The sequence below is a fragment of the Serpula lacrymans genome, assembly GCF_000218685.1.
Source record: "Serpula lacrymans var. lacrymans S7.9 unplaced genomic scaffold SERLAscaffold_1, whole genome shotgun sequence".
Lineage (NCBI taxonomy): Eukaryota > Fungi > Basidiomycota > Agaricomycetes > Boletales > Serpulaceae > Serpula > Serpula lacrymans.
The window spans coordinates 164,971-179,042 of NW_006763290.1; the positions used below are offsets into that span (position 1 = coordinate 164,971).

Genomic DNA, 14,072 nt, shown 5'->3' on the forward strand with positions numbered 1-14,072 from the left:
GTTTTCAACGAGATAAAACTCACGCCGTACAAAGAACCACAGTTCCCTTCCCAACAGAAACCTAAACCGATACCGTCGGTAATAGTAGACGGACAAGAAGAATATGAAGTCGAAGAAGTTCTAGACTCACGTCTAAAAAAGGGAAAATTAGAATATTTAGTACATTGGAAGAATTATCCAAAAGAGGAACGCACGTGGGAACCCGAACAACATCTAAACAACTCACCAGACAAAGTCAAAACATTCCACGACCACAACCCTAGTGCACCCCGACGGATACAATTCCAATTACAATTCCAACCCTTCGAAAACTTCACAACGACTAGAGTCCGAAAACAATTGTTTAATTGGGAAAACAGAAAGATGGACCCCTACTTTCGGGACGAAAGTCCTAAGGAGGGGGTAATGTCACGACTTGAACCAGAAGCGCTAGTCTGAGCGCTAGTTTCCTTTTTTCTTTCTTTTTCTTTTTCTTTGATATCTGATCACATGACAGATAAGATATGTTAAGCTGCTGCTTTAGCGCGGATAACATAATACGTAGTTATATCAGATCACGTGACCATCACGTGACAAGAGTCTAGAACCATTACAAAGAACATCAGTCAGCGCCTCATGGCTGACTTTCAGAAACATATATATAGTAGACCATCATGTACATACTTTCCTCAGTTGTTGATTAATTCTCAATCGCTATCTTGTAACGCTACTTGTTTGATTTGAGCCTTCATCCCTCCGTTAGTTCGGTAAAGGGGATAAGGGTTTTACAAGATAGATAGTGATTCGCACAACTGATAATTCCAGCGGTGGGATTATCCTGCCAGTCTTTTGCTAGCGCTGTGTTGCATTTGCCATATGGCATGGTAAGGCTAGGGATGAGAGCGTGGACAGTCTGAGCCGGCATGATAACATTGGCATGATGAACTGGGAATAGCTGGATCTTAAATTGATGCCAGACTCAGACGGATTCAAATTGGAGAGGAATATTATTGTCAGACATTCGCTGACCGCGGTGGGAGGAATAGGATAACTGGAGTTGATAATCAGCTATAGCAGAATGTAGGCCTTCAAGACCATAAACATTGGCTGCTTTGGCAATGGAAAGCGTATAGTTTGGACTCTTGTTCCAATGGAAAGCAACCAACAGGTCTTCAGAGCGTAAGCCTTTGAGAAAATGATTTGTGATAGGACGATGTCCTTTCATCTTCTGCTTTCCTGGTGATATACGGCTCAGCCACACAGCTGCAGGATCAACCTTTGCAATTATAGCATCCTCCTCTGCCACAATATTGTTGATAAGTGACGCCTTTGAGTCTCGTAGAATAGAGCAACAATTTAACAAGCAAGATGTCTCCTGAAAATGCAACGAGAGGACACTTTGATCTTCAAGGTTTTGATGGTTTGTATGGGTAATGTCATGTTTGCAGTGCGTTATCAGAAGCCACCCAATAATGTCTGCAGAGTACTGGCTCAGAGTCCCCATTTGCTTGATTGACTCTGCAAAGTGCTGAAGAATTTCTAGCTTGGGAGCTTTGATATGTTCTATGACATTGCGGACTCCTTGTCATGCCTCTGTGTCAAGAAGCGCCTGTTTCTCCGTATGAAACTCCTTCAATGCTTCAACCATGCCCTTGATAGACTCCTTCATATGAACAGGAGCCTGTGCCTGATAAAGGAAATCTACAATGGCATGAACGGCACGAACAAACCCAGCAGGACAGGACCCAGCTATAGCGCACACACACTGGTACACTAAATTTCCTGATGTTCTTGACCTGTCATCTGCTTCATATGGGAGATTCCATTCCTAAAATGTTGGACACCAACATGTGAGTGCATACTCATGTATCAGGCATCCAGTTCCTCCTTTCCAACCACTTCTTGGCACCAAACCAGCGGGTGATCAAAGAAGAATTTATGGCCAGTATGGAAATTTTCTGGCACCAAGAATTTTGCAGGATCAGCAAGATGCCAGTCATACCAAAATGGTGAATTTGTGCCACTGAGACCCACATCCTTAGCTGCAGGGAGATATACAGCAAGATCCCAAGGATCAATCCTTTCATGGAGTTGTTTGTACAGACTGACAGTATGGCGGCCAGTGTGGGGAGGATGTGGAAAGTCGCCGAAATCATCAACTGTAGCGAGGGAAATGGGAGAGACACTTTTTGAGGTGCAAGCTATCATTTGTTGTTCAGGAAGGTCTGCTACCCAAGCAACCAGAGGCGTAAGTGTAACCCTCAAGATACCATGAGGGTCTGACATAATCTGCCCACATTTTGCCACACGCTTATGACCATGTCCATGCAACGGTGCCAAAGCTGTGCATCAAGAACAGCATGGAACTCTGGGTGAACATTGTTGAAGGTCACAATGGGCATGAATGCTGTACACATCCATGCATGGGAAGTTGCCTTCATGTGCACCTCAGAGTTGATGTTGGCGAGACTAAGGAATATTGGGTGCATCTGCATTCCAGCTGTTCTTCTGGTTGCGGCCGTCTTGTCTGAACCCGCTATAATCCCCATCACAGTAGCGCCTACCGGATACTGATCCTACACACTCTTCAATATATATATATATATATAAAGCAACCAGTCCTGAAGATATCACCTACCTGAAGTTCCCAAGCGTAGTCTGCAGTCATGAATTCACTATATACACAATGTTCCTCCAGGGCCTGGTTAGCAAAAATAGGATTTGAAAAGATACTATTTGCCACCTCCAGGCCATCTCTAAAGAACAGCCTGATCGGTGCCATAGTAAGATAGCCAACAACGACAAGAGTCTGCATTTTCCACTTTGGGCCGCTGGGCAGAAAGTCCATAAAGCTTGATAGTTGGTGTGCAGAACTGAACAGCAATGTTTGTTTACATGTCTGCAAACATGATAAATATATGTAATAGGTAACAAAGCATTGCAATACCCATTTCAGTTTTAGGAAGGCATCCAACTGCGTCTGATTGAGATTTTCATTCAGAAATTCAGCAAGCTCCCATTCCTCTCTCGAAGAAAAAGGCCAGAAATGCTGTATTCTTCGATCTTGCAAAACGATCTTCATCAGAATCCATTTGTTGAAACAGGTTTGGTCCTCTTCCATATTCATAACCAGAGTTAGGGTGATACTGGAACACTGGTCCATGGGGAGGTGTCTGCGGGGTCTGTTGGTGCCCCTCTTCATCGCTTTCTACCTGCATTTGTTCCCGACTCTCCTCCATGACCGCGATGCAAGTTTGATAGGGATCATTGAGATGAGCTAGTACTTCTTCATATGTTGCAAAAATCAACAAGCACTGAGCAGTAGGACAAGGAATCATGCGAGTATTGACCACCCCTGTAGTGATTCTGTGAATTGAATGCAAAGAGCAGCCCAGTAATTTTGAACTCCAAAAAAGAACAACTCATCCACAACTCTCACCGTCTCCCTTATGTTTCAGCAGAAAACCCCGTCAAAATATCCTCTCGACCCTCGAGCTCCATCTCTGCACACCTGTGGAGGAGACTCGTAGGAGAAGTCACACTGAAGGCACACCGCTTGTTCGAAAGGAAAGTTGCTACACATCATGCAGACCGCATTTCAGTGCTTGATGACTATGTAGGGTATCTGCACTTCTCAAGTCTTGCATTTATCATTCCAGGCACTTTCTTCAGCTCATCCATAATCTATTTTGTCTGTTCCTCGACTGCAAGTACAGGAGATGTCATTGCACTGCGCCAAAAGATGCCTGATACGCCAATTTAGCAACTGTTCAGAACTTTCCATTTTGGCGGTCTCAATCTAAATGGCTGACATTCATTCCTCAATTATTGGATGGCTCAAATAGCCTTTTTGAAAGGCTGATAAGCGGCTGGCTCTGTTTCTCAGTCTGAACTACAATAAAATGTGTCTCAGTTTATGGACAAAAATTCAGTCAGCCTCTTCTGCAAGGACTTTCATAAATCCTATCATCTTGTCCCTTAATACCTAATCTTCAACATTAGCAATGGCACCAATATCCACTTCTATGATTCTCTCTGCTACCTCAACCGCGCAACCTCAGCCGTCTTCTGGCTCAAATATGCTTCATATCTACTTGGCTCCTTGTGTCATGGCTGTTGTCTTTGGCTTCTTGATTGCTGGATATATCTATCACGCTCGTCGGCGCAAAGCTGAATCCAAGCCATCTTTACAACCCCTTATCCTTCCTGCCCTGGTCAACAGCAAGACAGCAAGTATCTCCTCAAGGTCTTCCGACACTCCTACCCTCCTTCAAACACCGGCTACTCCCACAAGGCCCCAGCTACTTTACTCGACGAACATCTCTGTAGATCCTTGGTTTGCAAACCTGGTTCCCTTTGCTACATCAATCCTGTTTTCCCTTGCTCCTCCAATATGATGTCAAACCTCCAGGGCGATTGACCCTTATCCCGTGGTTCTATCCACATTGTGCAAGATCTTGGATTAGACATCCCAAAGAACAACGGAGTTTGCATCCCGTATTTCCAGCTTTCCCATTTGTTTCTAACTTAACCATCCAGGTCTGTCCAGATATCCCACATCCTCGGCTATCCATTGTCCTTGAAAGCAAGGAGCCTGATGATGTATCTGTGTATAGTACCAGCTCGACTGATAATATCCCCATAAATAATAATCCAAATATTCCCGATATTGCTGTCATTGAGGTATCTGGGGATCACCCCAATGACACCGCTGATGTTGCCACCTATAACTTTACAAGCGCCATAGTTGGGACTACATCCCATCCTGGGGATTTCCTGGACATCCCTGGGCACTGCACACACATGCAGCAACTACCCAGTTCTCCTCCAGAGCACCCACCTGTTACTCATCACACTCCTTGTCAACGTCCCCTCAACATTCTCTGCTACATGGAAATCAGCACATTCCGTCCGCACCCCTCTCCCTGTCCTATCTTGGACTCCATCCAAGAAAGAGCGGAAGAGGTAATTCAAGAGACGGCCCGCATGCAGGATGACATTTTCAAACGTAGCCATCGTTGCGCAGGGGCAATTCTCATCAACTCCACAGCACATTTCCTCAGATATATCACCAACCTTCCAGTCACCAGCGCCAATATAGAATTTGGTGACGAAAGTCCCCCCACCTACGAGGTTACCAGAACCTCCAAGTGGGCGCCCAAGGACAGCCAAATCATTGTCAAGGTCATGGTTCTGTCCACGGATGACATATGAAAGCTCAAGCTGCCAGAGGACGTGTCTCTTTGTGCTTTTGCTGAGAAGGTTGTTGCCAAGATTGGTTTCTCCGTGGCCTTTAGCGCTGGGTACTGGAATGAAGCCTCAGGATTCATTTGCACCAAGGAGGCTTTCCACCATTGGCTGGCACACAGGATTTGCAATGATGACCACAATTACCCCATCATCGCACACACAGTTTAGCCTTCGTACTCAATCTGATTTTTGCATCCAAATTTAACCTTTGGTCATTCGCCCGCCCTCTTATTTGTTTCCTCACCACGCAAAAACATGTCCATGGAATTATTTGCTTCGCACTTATTCCAGCCTTTGCATCTAATTCAGCTCTCTGCATGTACTTTTCTTCATCCTCATTTTTGTTTCATTTGCACACACCAACAAGTTCATATAATTTATTTACTTCGCATATATTCTAGTCCTTGTACTCAATTTAGCCCTTGTATCTAAAGTTCTCCAGCCCTAATTTTGTTTAACCTGCAAACAAATATACCCACAGCATTGCCTAGTAGTTTCAATTTTTTCACAATTGAACATCCCTTGGACACCAACCTCACTCAATTTGGGAGTTTTGTTCAGTGTGATGAATAAAATAAGCTCGCAATGCAGTGGAATAAAATAAATATCTATCTAAATCTAACAACTCTGAACCCCTCTAAGATTGTATTTCCTGCAATTCATAGTGGGTATCTCAACTGATGTATAATGATGAGTCTTTGATGGGTCCAAATGCACCCCTAGTAGTCTGCATTTGCTGCAACAAAACTCCCATCATTGCACAGTCAAGAAATCAGCGGTACAGCTTGTCTATCTTTTAACACCAACTCACAAGGCTAGGGATAGGGATGTCTTCCGTAAAACCTCTGCTTTAGCCTATTTATGCGGTACAACACTTCCAAATTACATGGTAAGGTAACAATATAGTGGCAGACTTGACAAGACCTACCCCGGTAATGCTGAGATTAGCCACACGTATACTTCCAAGCGGATTAACAGCAGTCTCCCTCCTTTCATGATGTTTCTCTTGAGGAGCCTTGCGAGTATTCAAACTACATAGATATTGAGTCAGAGGATTTGTGGACCATATGATGAACAATTACTTACAATGCCATCACAGCATTAGCAACAACTAACCATTGCCCACGTCTGTCTGTTAGCAAATTCCGACAAAGAGCTCACTTTGATGAAAACAACCTGCCTTCGCCTTTGACTGCATAAAAAGCAAGCCATATATCTGAGGACTCAGATGTTATGTAGGCATGTTTTGATGTTGGTAGGCTAGACTCACAACTTTCTCGCATAGCCTTGAAGAGGATTAGGGCGGTTAGATGGAGGAAACTTGAAGATCGTCCATTTTTCTTAGCCACAGTATCAACAGAAATGGGTATTTATCACCTTGTCATGAGACCAATCTCTGTACAGTGAATTAATCAGGCAACGAAAATACCCAATTGCACATAAAAACATACCTAATGTCCAGACCAACAACTGATCCAATACTACGATGATACTAAGAAAACAGATATATCAGATCACTTCAGTGAAGCTTGATTCCTACACTTACTCATTCATTGCCAAGGCTCTTGCCTGGCGCAAGCAGTACATTTGACTGGCAGCAATGATTATGTCAACCAAGAATCCAATGTTGAGTGAACTTGTGATCAACCACTACCATTGGTAGCTATTATCCTTCCCCTTGAATAATTCTGCTGCAATAAACAAATCCCCAGATAGCCATAAGGACAATATGACCCAACATTAAATAGGGATATAAAGCTTTCAAGACAATATGTATATGCAGTACAAAAAGAAAGCCTATATTATTATATATCAGTAAAATGATCTCAAATAGAGGTAACAAGGATCGCCATAAAATGTTACCTGAACAGACGATGTCAAAATATTACTGAACAGGATAGAGCACCCCAACAAAGGGGGTATCCAGATCATATCATCAGCCAATTGCCAACCAAATTGAGTGATAGTTAATACGTAGATGGTGTAGAAAACTGAAACAGCAAATCCCGTCCCTTGAAGCCTATGTCCAGTCACTGATAGTGTATACAGCCTGCTTCACCAAAACGCACCATATGAAAGCAACCTTGAGATGGTGTAACAACAGAAACATTAGAAGATGGTAATTTGACATATAATACCACCCACAAAAACTTTAAACCAGACGCGGTCCTTGTGATAGCGCTGATAGTAATTGCACACCTGGAGAGTGAGTACACCACAGAGATAGGTTGCTATGAAGTTCCCAATCAAGAGTGGTGGAACTGAATTGTGAACGAAGTGACTCATGTCCAGAAACCTCAATCATCAGAGAGTAAAGGGTACAAAGGAGTCTCTCACCATGATATAGGCCTTATAAGACATTGAAGTGTTGAAGATGCTGTCTAATTGATAACAGATTGAAAATTTCAAGGTGCCCAAAAAAGTGATATTTCTCTCTGACTCGGCGCCCCACTAAGACGTACTTTTCTGATAGGCTAATGATGTAGAGATGCTCAACATGATGCAATTATGTGGGCACAGCAAGCAGGGCCGGCGACCAAGAGGATTATTGATGATCCGCTGGGCGTATGTACATTCACGAGGCCCTTGAATGTAGCTTGAGTCAAATGATGCATATTCCTGTACTGCTGGAAATATTCTAGTACAGGTAGGGAACTTCCTCACATACCTAGGGGGTCCAATATTACGGTCCGCAAAAACATGGTCAGACAAGTTGGAGTTCAGGGCTACTTTTCACCAGCATCTACAAGCGACTTTGTTACAAAGCTATAAAGCCATTTATTGGGTAGCTTCATGGCCCCTCCGAATGAGAACTGGGAAGATGATAACCAAGATATTGTGCAACTCTTGGATTACAGCCTGATAGTTCTGTTTGTATTTCCAATAACATTGCCCTCCGGGCACTCCTGGCCCCGTGGCAAAAATTATACCATCATTTGTTTATATTATATGGTAAGAATGTGGTACGAAAGCTTGAGGTGCGAGACATTTGGAATAATGATGATATTTAAATTACAAGTTTTGAAGTAATGTACACCATACAGCTCAAAGTAGGCATGGTTATTGTCATTGGTTCGATCAAAAAACCGACCAAGGATTTCTACAGGACCTTGCCAACACCCTTCTTCAAAATGCAACATGACACTCGAATCGTCAAAGGGGCACTGCAAGACAAATGGTTTGATTGTTACGATACACAATTTTCGGACCTTTGAATTTCATTCTCCTCTTTAACTTTATACTGTAGTTTTCACACATTGTGCCATGCGGCACTTTCCATTTTGTTCAAACTCTACCTTCTCGCACTGCACTACTTTCCTTCTTATTTTAGCTACAAGTATCTCACGCAGGAGCTGGTCACACGGGCTGTGCCCTTGACATCATCAGCCACTGCCTTAATCAACTCTATAGTACATATGTACAAACAAACCTGTAGTAGTATATATACCCCAATAGATCAAGGAGACTCCTCAGCGAGTCCTCCTGTTGTATCCTCACAACTAACTTGTTGAAGCTTAAGGGTAACCACTCCCTCATCATTATCTCTATAGCTTGTCTGAGTTGTGCGCCGGAGTAACAAACTCTTGGTTGTTACATTGATTGCATTGGTTATGTGTTCTCGAGACAACTCATTTTCATTCAAGTTCATTGGTGTTAATTGGAAGCAAGGGAAGTATGGGGTGTTGAGAAGCACATACTGTTCCTGCACAAAAAGATGTGTGTCTGTGGTACTATGTCTGTGGCAGTTCGGTGAAAAGAGATGGCGCTCACGTGCCAAGTGCGGATGGTCGGTACGACTCACCGGGGCCAAAAGTAGTGTCAATAGCTGGTTCTGAGACCTGGTAACCTACGGTACCAGGAATACAACGGCAGTCAAGATGAACTGCACATTAAGCTACAGCAACATACGCCGCTAAGATGTCTCAGCAGAGCCTCACCCCAACCAAAATGCGGTACTGCTTCACATCGATTTCAAGATGTCAACCTCTTGCAGTTATCTACATCTATGACCCTAATGAGTTTCACTCGAACTGATCACGTTCAAGGGATTTCAGCAAAAACAGCAGCTCACATAGTTTAACGCCCATCTCAGAATTGTGTAGGAAAGCATGATGTGGGGGTCGCCCTGCTAGTACCGTGACTGAGTACTGATACTGAGTTGCATTCTAAGACTCGGAATTTTGATCATCCAAATATTATGTAATTGCCGCCCACATGTGGCTGTGCAACTATTGCGTTCTGGTCCGAGTGTCCGCCAAATTCATGTTGACTGCTGCCAGTGTTTTCCAACCTGTTTACCATGAACACTGCTGTATCGTTGTTGTTTCATTTCCCATTTGCACAAGAAAAATGAAACGATTTACTATACAAGTCTTATCTGATTATAAGCTTCCACATGATCACTTGCAAAGTAAGTTTAGGTCAGCATAACTCGACAACATATCCGAATCCACTTGTCTACGAGACCAATGACAATCGTTTCGAAAGTGATCCTTATCACAAGTACAATGGTTTACACGGAGAAAGACATACATGAAGACCCACCAGTTATAACACAGAAGGGTAAGCAGTCCTCCACTCTGTTTCAAACTCCCCTTACATTTACAGTTTGCTCCTTGCTCTGCTCGCATACTGGCTAACTGCTTTCGCCACAAATGTAACCCCACCGCCAACGCCTGGCACGCCTCTTGTGAAGGCAGGTGCTGCAGTTGGTACGGCTGTCATTGCAAGGCCTTTCGCTCCAGGAAGCCATGGATACGCATATGTCCCGTACATCGACGACTGTAGAGCAGCTGCGCGGACATAAAGGCTGACCATCTATGAGATACAGAGGCAAAGAGACTAGCGAACCTGCAATAGGGCTAGCGCTACCGAATCTCCCCATGTTTGCTATCGCATGCCCTGCTGTCGCGAGGCTGACTCCAGCTGTCAACGCCAGCATGGGATGGTTATCGCAGAAGCGCGTAAATATGGAGGCATGCGCGACTACAACGGAATTCAATCGTTACACGCATGATCCAATAGCGGAGATATGAGCTTACTTTTCTTCGCTTCACCTACAGCATGAACGAATACGTTAGGAAAGATCATCTGATATCAGTGTGCTGATAACCGCACGTTTCATATCTCCTTTAAAGTTCTCCCAATTCCAGTTTTTACCATCAGTCCTGGCGCTCCGTATGCCTTCCATTACTCTTCTGAGTTGCCCTTCTGGCAGGAGATGTATGGCAGCATCGGGCCACCAACAATGAGAAATACCCGCGTTCTCAAAGGCTGCTACGACCTCATGCAGCCAACGTGCGATGATATCGTCATCGCAGAAATGTCTAGGGTATACAGAGGGTTTGATATCCAACGACTCTAACGTTTTTGCGACTGCTGTAGGAAGAGGCATCAAGAAACATTGAGAAATGTTAGGCACGTTTCAGGCACTATACGATATAGTTAGAAAGCCATCGTGAGTTCCATACTCGTGTATACATGGATACGATGTCTCGCACCAAGCTGCTTCTTTCCCACACCAATAATAGGATTCGAATCCATGCGTTCAGCGACACGATGCGAGTGAACAAGTGAATATCAGAAACTAGCTGACATATTCAACAACTTTTTCTAAAAAGTATCGTGCCTGCAGCAATCATACATCCGCCGACAATGACAGGGACGGCATCTGAGACAGCCGTCATTGCAAACGATTGTATGGCAGAGAAAATCCCGCCTGTAGTGGCACCATATACAGAGGACTGAAACCTAGCCGCCATTGAGCCTATTCCTTTGTTAGAACCAATGAGCAGGCATGAAATATAAACTAACCTGCAACAGGCCCAATGTGACTGAAACCAGCTGCCCTTGCAGCCACTGAACCAACCTTGCGGAGAACAAGTACAACACCAACTACTATAAGAACAATACCAAGATAGCGCATGGAGGCCGAACGTTCCTCGTGGAATTTTTTCAAATAGCAAAGCTGGGGGACCCATATATCTGAGGGTATTTAGACAAAGTCGTCAAATTAAATATATCGTGATTGCAATGGAATTTCACCTTTCATCACTTCTCCTAGTAGTGGGATGAACTGCTTGTTGAACGTCCCAATCTCACTGAATGTAAGGACCTGGAAGCCTGAGGACATCCTGATAAGATCGTGAAATAAAAAATTTATTGTGTTTAGAATGGGAAGCTCACTTTTCATCGCTTCAAGCGGGGCAATCTTATACATGCAACTGTAATGTTCGCTGAGCGTCCCCATCTCACTGGATGTAGGGGCCTGGAAACCTAAGAATATCCATCAGGGTAATCTCTGAATCACGGTTGAGATGAGAAGCTCGCCTTCCGCTGCCTTTCCTAAAGGCGCAAGCTTATACACCCATTTATCAGGATCTGTGATTTGAGCAAACGCCGGCTCGTGTTTCCACGACTGCAGCCTCCTCAAAATGTTCTTTAGATCAAACATGCGCAGAAAAGTGTAGAATTGAGATGCTTTGTGACTTGTACTAGAGCAAGTTGCAGCAGTTCCCACAAGGCGACTTGGTTGGATCCGAACACTGCCGTATATTTGCAAAGCAGCCCTTTTACTTTACAAGGACGTCGAAACCCGCTCAGTTTGATCAAACCTTCTCGAGCGCCTTGAGACTCGTCTGATACGTAACGAAATATCTGTCACCTTTTCAGCACATTCCACAGACTTTTACAGGACAAAACATTCACCTTATCGACTAAATGGGTTCATGAAAGCGAGGGGCACAGCTGACTAATGCATGAACCATGAATCAAGTCGTTATAGGATTGGATAGTATTTCAACGTTACAGTTGGTATAGTTGTCCTTCAGCTACAAGGTTACAATATGGAAAGGGATAACAAAGAATGGTGGTTCAGGGATAAAAGGCAGACAAGCGCACCACTGAGATGTCAGAATAAAGTTGTCTGGAAGCCTACTTATCCTCCAACCCGTCGACTGTTTTCTTGACCATTGCTGTCCCACTTGTCACTGCTACTACGCCCGCAAGTGATTGCATTCCAGAAAGTACAACTGTGATCATGAACAAGGAATTTTAGACAACCGCAATACAAGAAGCAAGTGCAGTTGTGGACGAACCTCCAGCTGAACCCACTGCACCCAGGCCCACTACACCTGCCATTGCTGGGAGAGCAAGCGCACATCCTACTGATACAAGACTTGCACCGGCAACCATAGTAAGCGCCGGATGATTGCTACAGAAATTCTGAAACATTGTCGGTTCTACATTACCTCTTCAGTACATACGGACAATCACAGACCATGTAAACCGCGCTCACTGCAGTGTACATTGACTTCTTCTGTAGATGCAAAAGTAGAGTTATAGTCGAGATAAAGACATTGAAGTGAGCACATACGTCTCACATATCGGCTGAAGGTTTCCCAGCTCCAACCACCTTTCTCTATCGTTTCGAGCTTATCCCGCACCGGTACCCTGAGATCCTCATCCAATAGTTGGATGGCAATATTCGACCAATATTCACAAGAGATACCTGCACGTTTCAAGTCTCCTACAAGCTGGTCCAGCCAGAGTTCGACATCATCGCCCGTTGCACACTTGCAAAGACGGGGCAAGTCCTCCCATCGGGGTTGATTTGATTGTTTGAGACTCATGGGTGGTAATTCGGGTTGTAAGGAGGTATGATATCGTCGATGTTGGCTGGGCAGCCATTAATGCTTGATTGGCTGTCCAAGTTAGATATACCAACATGGCTAAGCTAGTAATAGAAGACCATCCCAGGAGACAGAAAGAGGAAAGACAAGACAAGCGCCAGAACCAATACGAACGTTGCACGCTGGACTGTGCCCTGGTTGGGCAGCAGCCTTTAGTAAGAAGCGGTGCCCCACTTTACGTGACCTTGGCCGCTGAGTGTTAAAAGGCAGTTACAAAAATCGATTAGTCCTGGAAAGAATGTGCACTTGACTATCCTTGGTTCAATCGTTATCAAGCTTGGAAAGCCCCAGCAAGTATTAGTAGCACTAGTAACACTATGGTGAGTCATAACATGGCCATCTTCCCATCCTCGCTAGCCCCAAGAATCCAGTCCAGCTTGGTCCACAAAACACGGCTCGATTTCTACTGCCTGAAGCACTTTGCGCAGTGCGTCGTTCGACTGGGAGACAATCCATGGCGGGCCCAACATTTTACGAGCAACCGAGCCGATGTGCTTCAAATGGTGTTGCCTTTTTCCGTGGGACTGACTCGGAGCAAGTTGAGTTTCTATTCCGAGTGAACGTTTTTGGGGCGTGTAACCACTAGACATTAGTCGAAGCAGAGGCCACGATGACAACAATGATATAAATTCCATAATCATAATCTAACCCGCGTCCGACTCATCTTCAAGCCATGCCATGTCTCAGTCTCTGTGGTTTCGAACCCGAATCCATTGTTGACTTGCCATGACGGAAAAAATAAAGGATGATTTAGAATACAGAATGGTACAAGATAGAATACATGTCGCTCGCAATTATGACGCAGTGATAAGAGATAGAAGTATTGATCATGACTTGTAAGTTTATAGAGCTGAGGTTTGGCACACCACTGCTTCATACAAGCTAGTGGCAGTATGAATAGAAATATTCTGCAATGACAACATTGGCCTATTGAGCATTGAGATTATATTGTTTAACTGTATATGGACATGAGCTCTGAAAACGAGACATAATTGTTACTAGCTTACCTGCACCGGTATTATGATGGCCTCCAACGTGAACGGTTGGCATCTCCATCAGAGATCCCATTGAGATAACAGCCTGCGTATATGTCCTGACGTTACAAGTGATTCCATCCTTAGTGTAAGAATTCAAGGTAGGTGGTTTATTTGA

General features: G+C 44.2%; 4 protein-coding genes across 4 annotated transcripts; all 4 read right to left on the reverse strand.

The window, feature by feature from the left end:
• Positions 1-2,240: 2,240 nt before the first annotated feature.
• On the reverse strand, positions 2,241-3,142 carry SERLADRAFT_404449 (uncharacterized protein; the record flags this gene model as incomplete). The annotated part of the gene is made up of 3 exons (XM_007311961.1): positions 2,241-2,555; positions 2,618-2,878; positions 2,927-3,142. The coding sequence occupies 3 exons, from the start codon at positions 3,140-3,142 to the stop codon at positions 2,241-2,243; spliced, it is 792 nt and encodes a 263-aa protein (XP_007312023.1).
• Positions 3,143-4,545: 1,403 nt separating this feature from the next.
• On the reverse strand, positions 4,546-6,816 carry SERLADRAFT_404450 (uncharacterized protein; the record flags this gene model as incomplete). The annotated part of the gene is made up of 10 exons (XM_007311962.1): positions 4,546-4,765; positions 4,820-5,278; positions 6,041-6,084; positions 6,158-6,260; positions 6,316-6,361; positions 6,391-6,421; positions 6,500-6,515; positions 6,607-6,625; positions 6,681-6,721; positions 6,776-6,816. The coding sequence occupies 10 exons, from the start codon at positions 6,814-6,816 to the stop codon at positions 4,546-4,548; spliced, it is 1,020 nt and encodes a 339-aa protein (XP_007312024.1).
• Positions 6,817-9,532: 2,716 nt separating this feature from the next.
• SERLADRAFT_454430 (uncharacterized protein) lies at positions 9,533-10,857 on the reverse strand (the record flags this gene model as incomplete). The annotated part of the gene is made up of 6 exons (XM_007311963.1): positions 9,533-9,632; positions 9,763-10,022; positions 10,081-10,215; positions 10,272-10,286; positions 10,348-10,661; positions 10,731-10,857. 4 exons carry the CDS (start codon positions 10,622-10,624, stop codon positions 9,832-9,834), a joined length of 618 nt encoding a protein of 205 aa, XP_007312025.1.
• SERLADRAFT_454433 (uncharacterized protein) lies at positions 10,814-13,018 on the reverse strand (the record flags this gene model as incomplete). Its single annotated transcript, XM_007311964.1, has 9 exons — positions 10,814-10,996; positions 11,044-11,214; positions 11,275-11,352; positions 11,416-11,886; positions 11,938-12,260; positions 12,327-12,470; positions 12,527-12,547; positions 12,605-12,681; positions 12,740-13,018. The coding sequence occupies 4 exons, from the start codon at positions 11,477-11,479 to the stop codon at positions 10,830-10,832; spliced, it is 480 nt and encodes a 159-aa protein (XP_007312026.1).
• Positions 13,019-14,072: the final 1,054 nt, after the last annotated feature.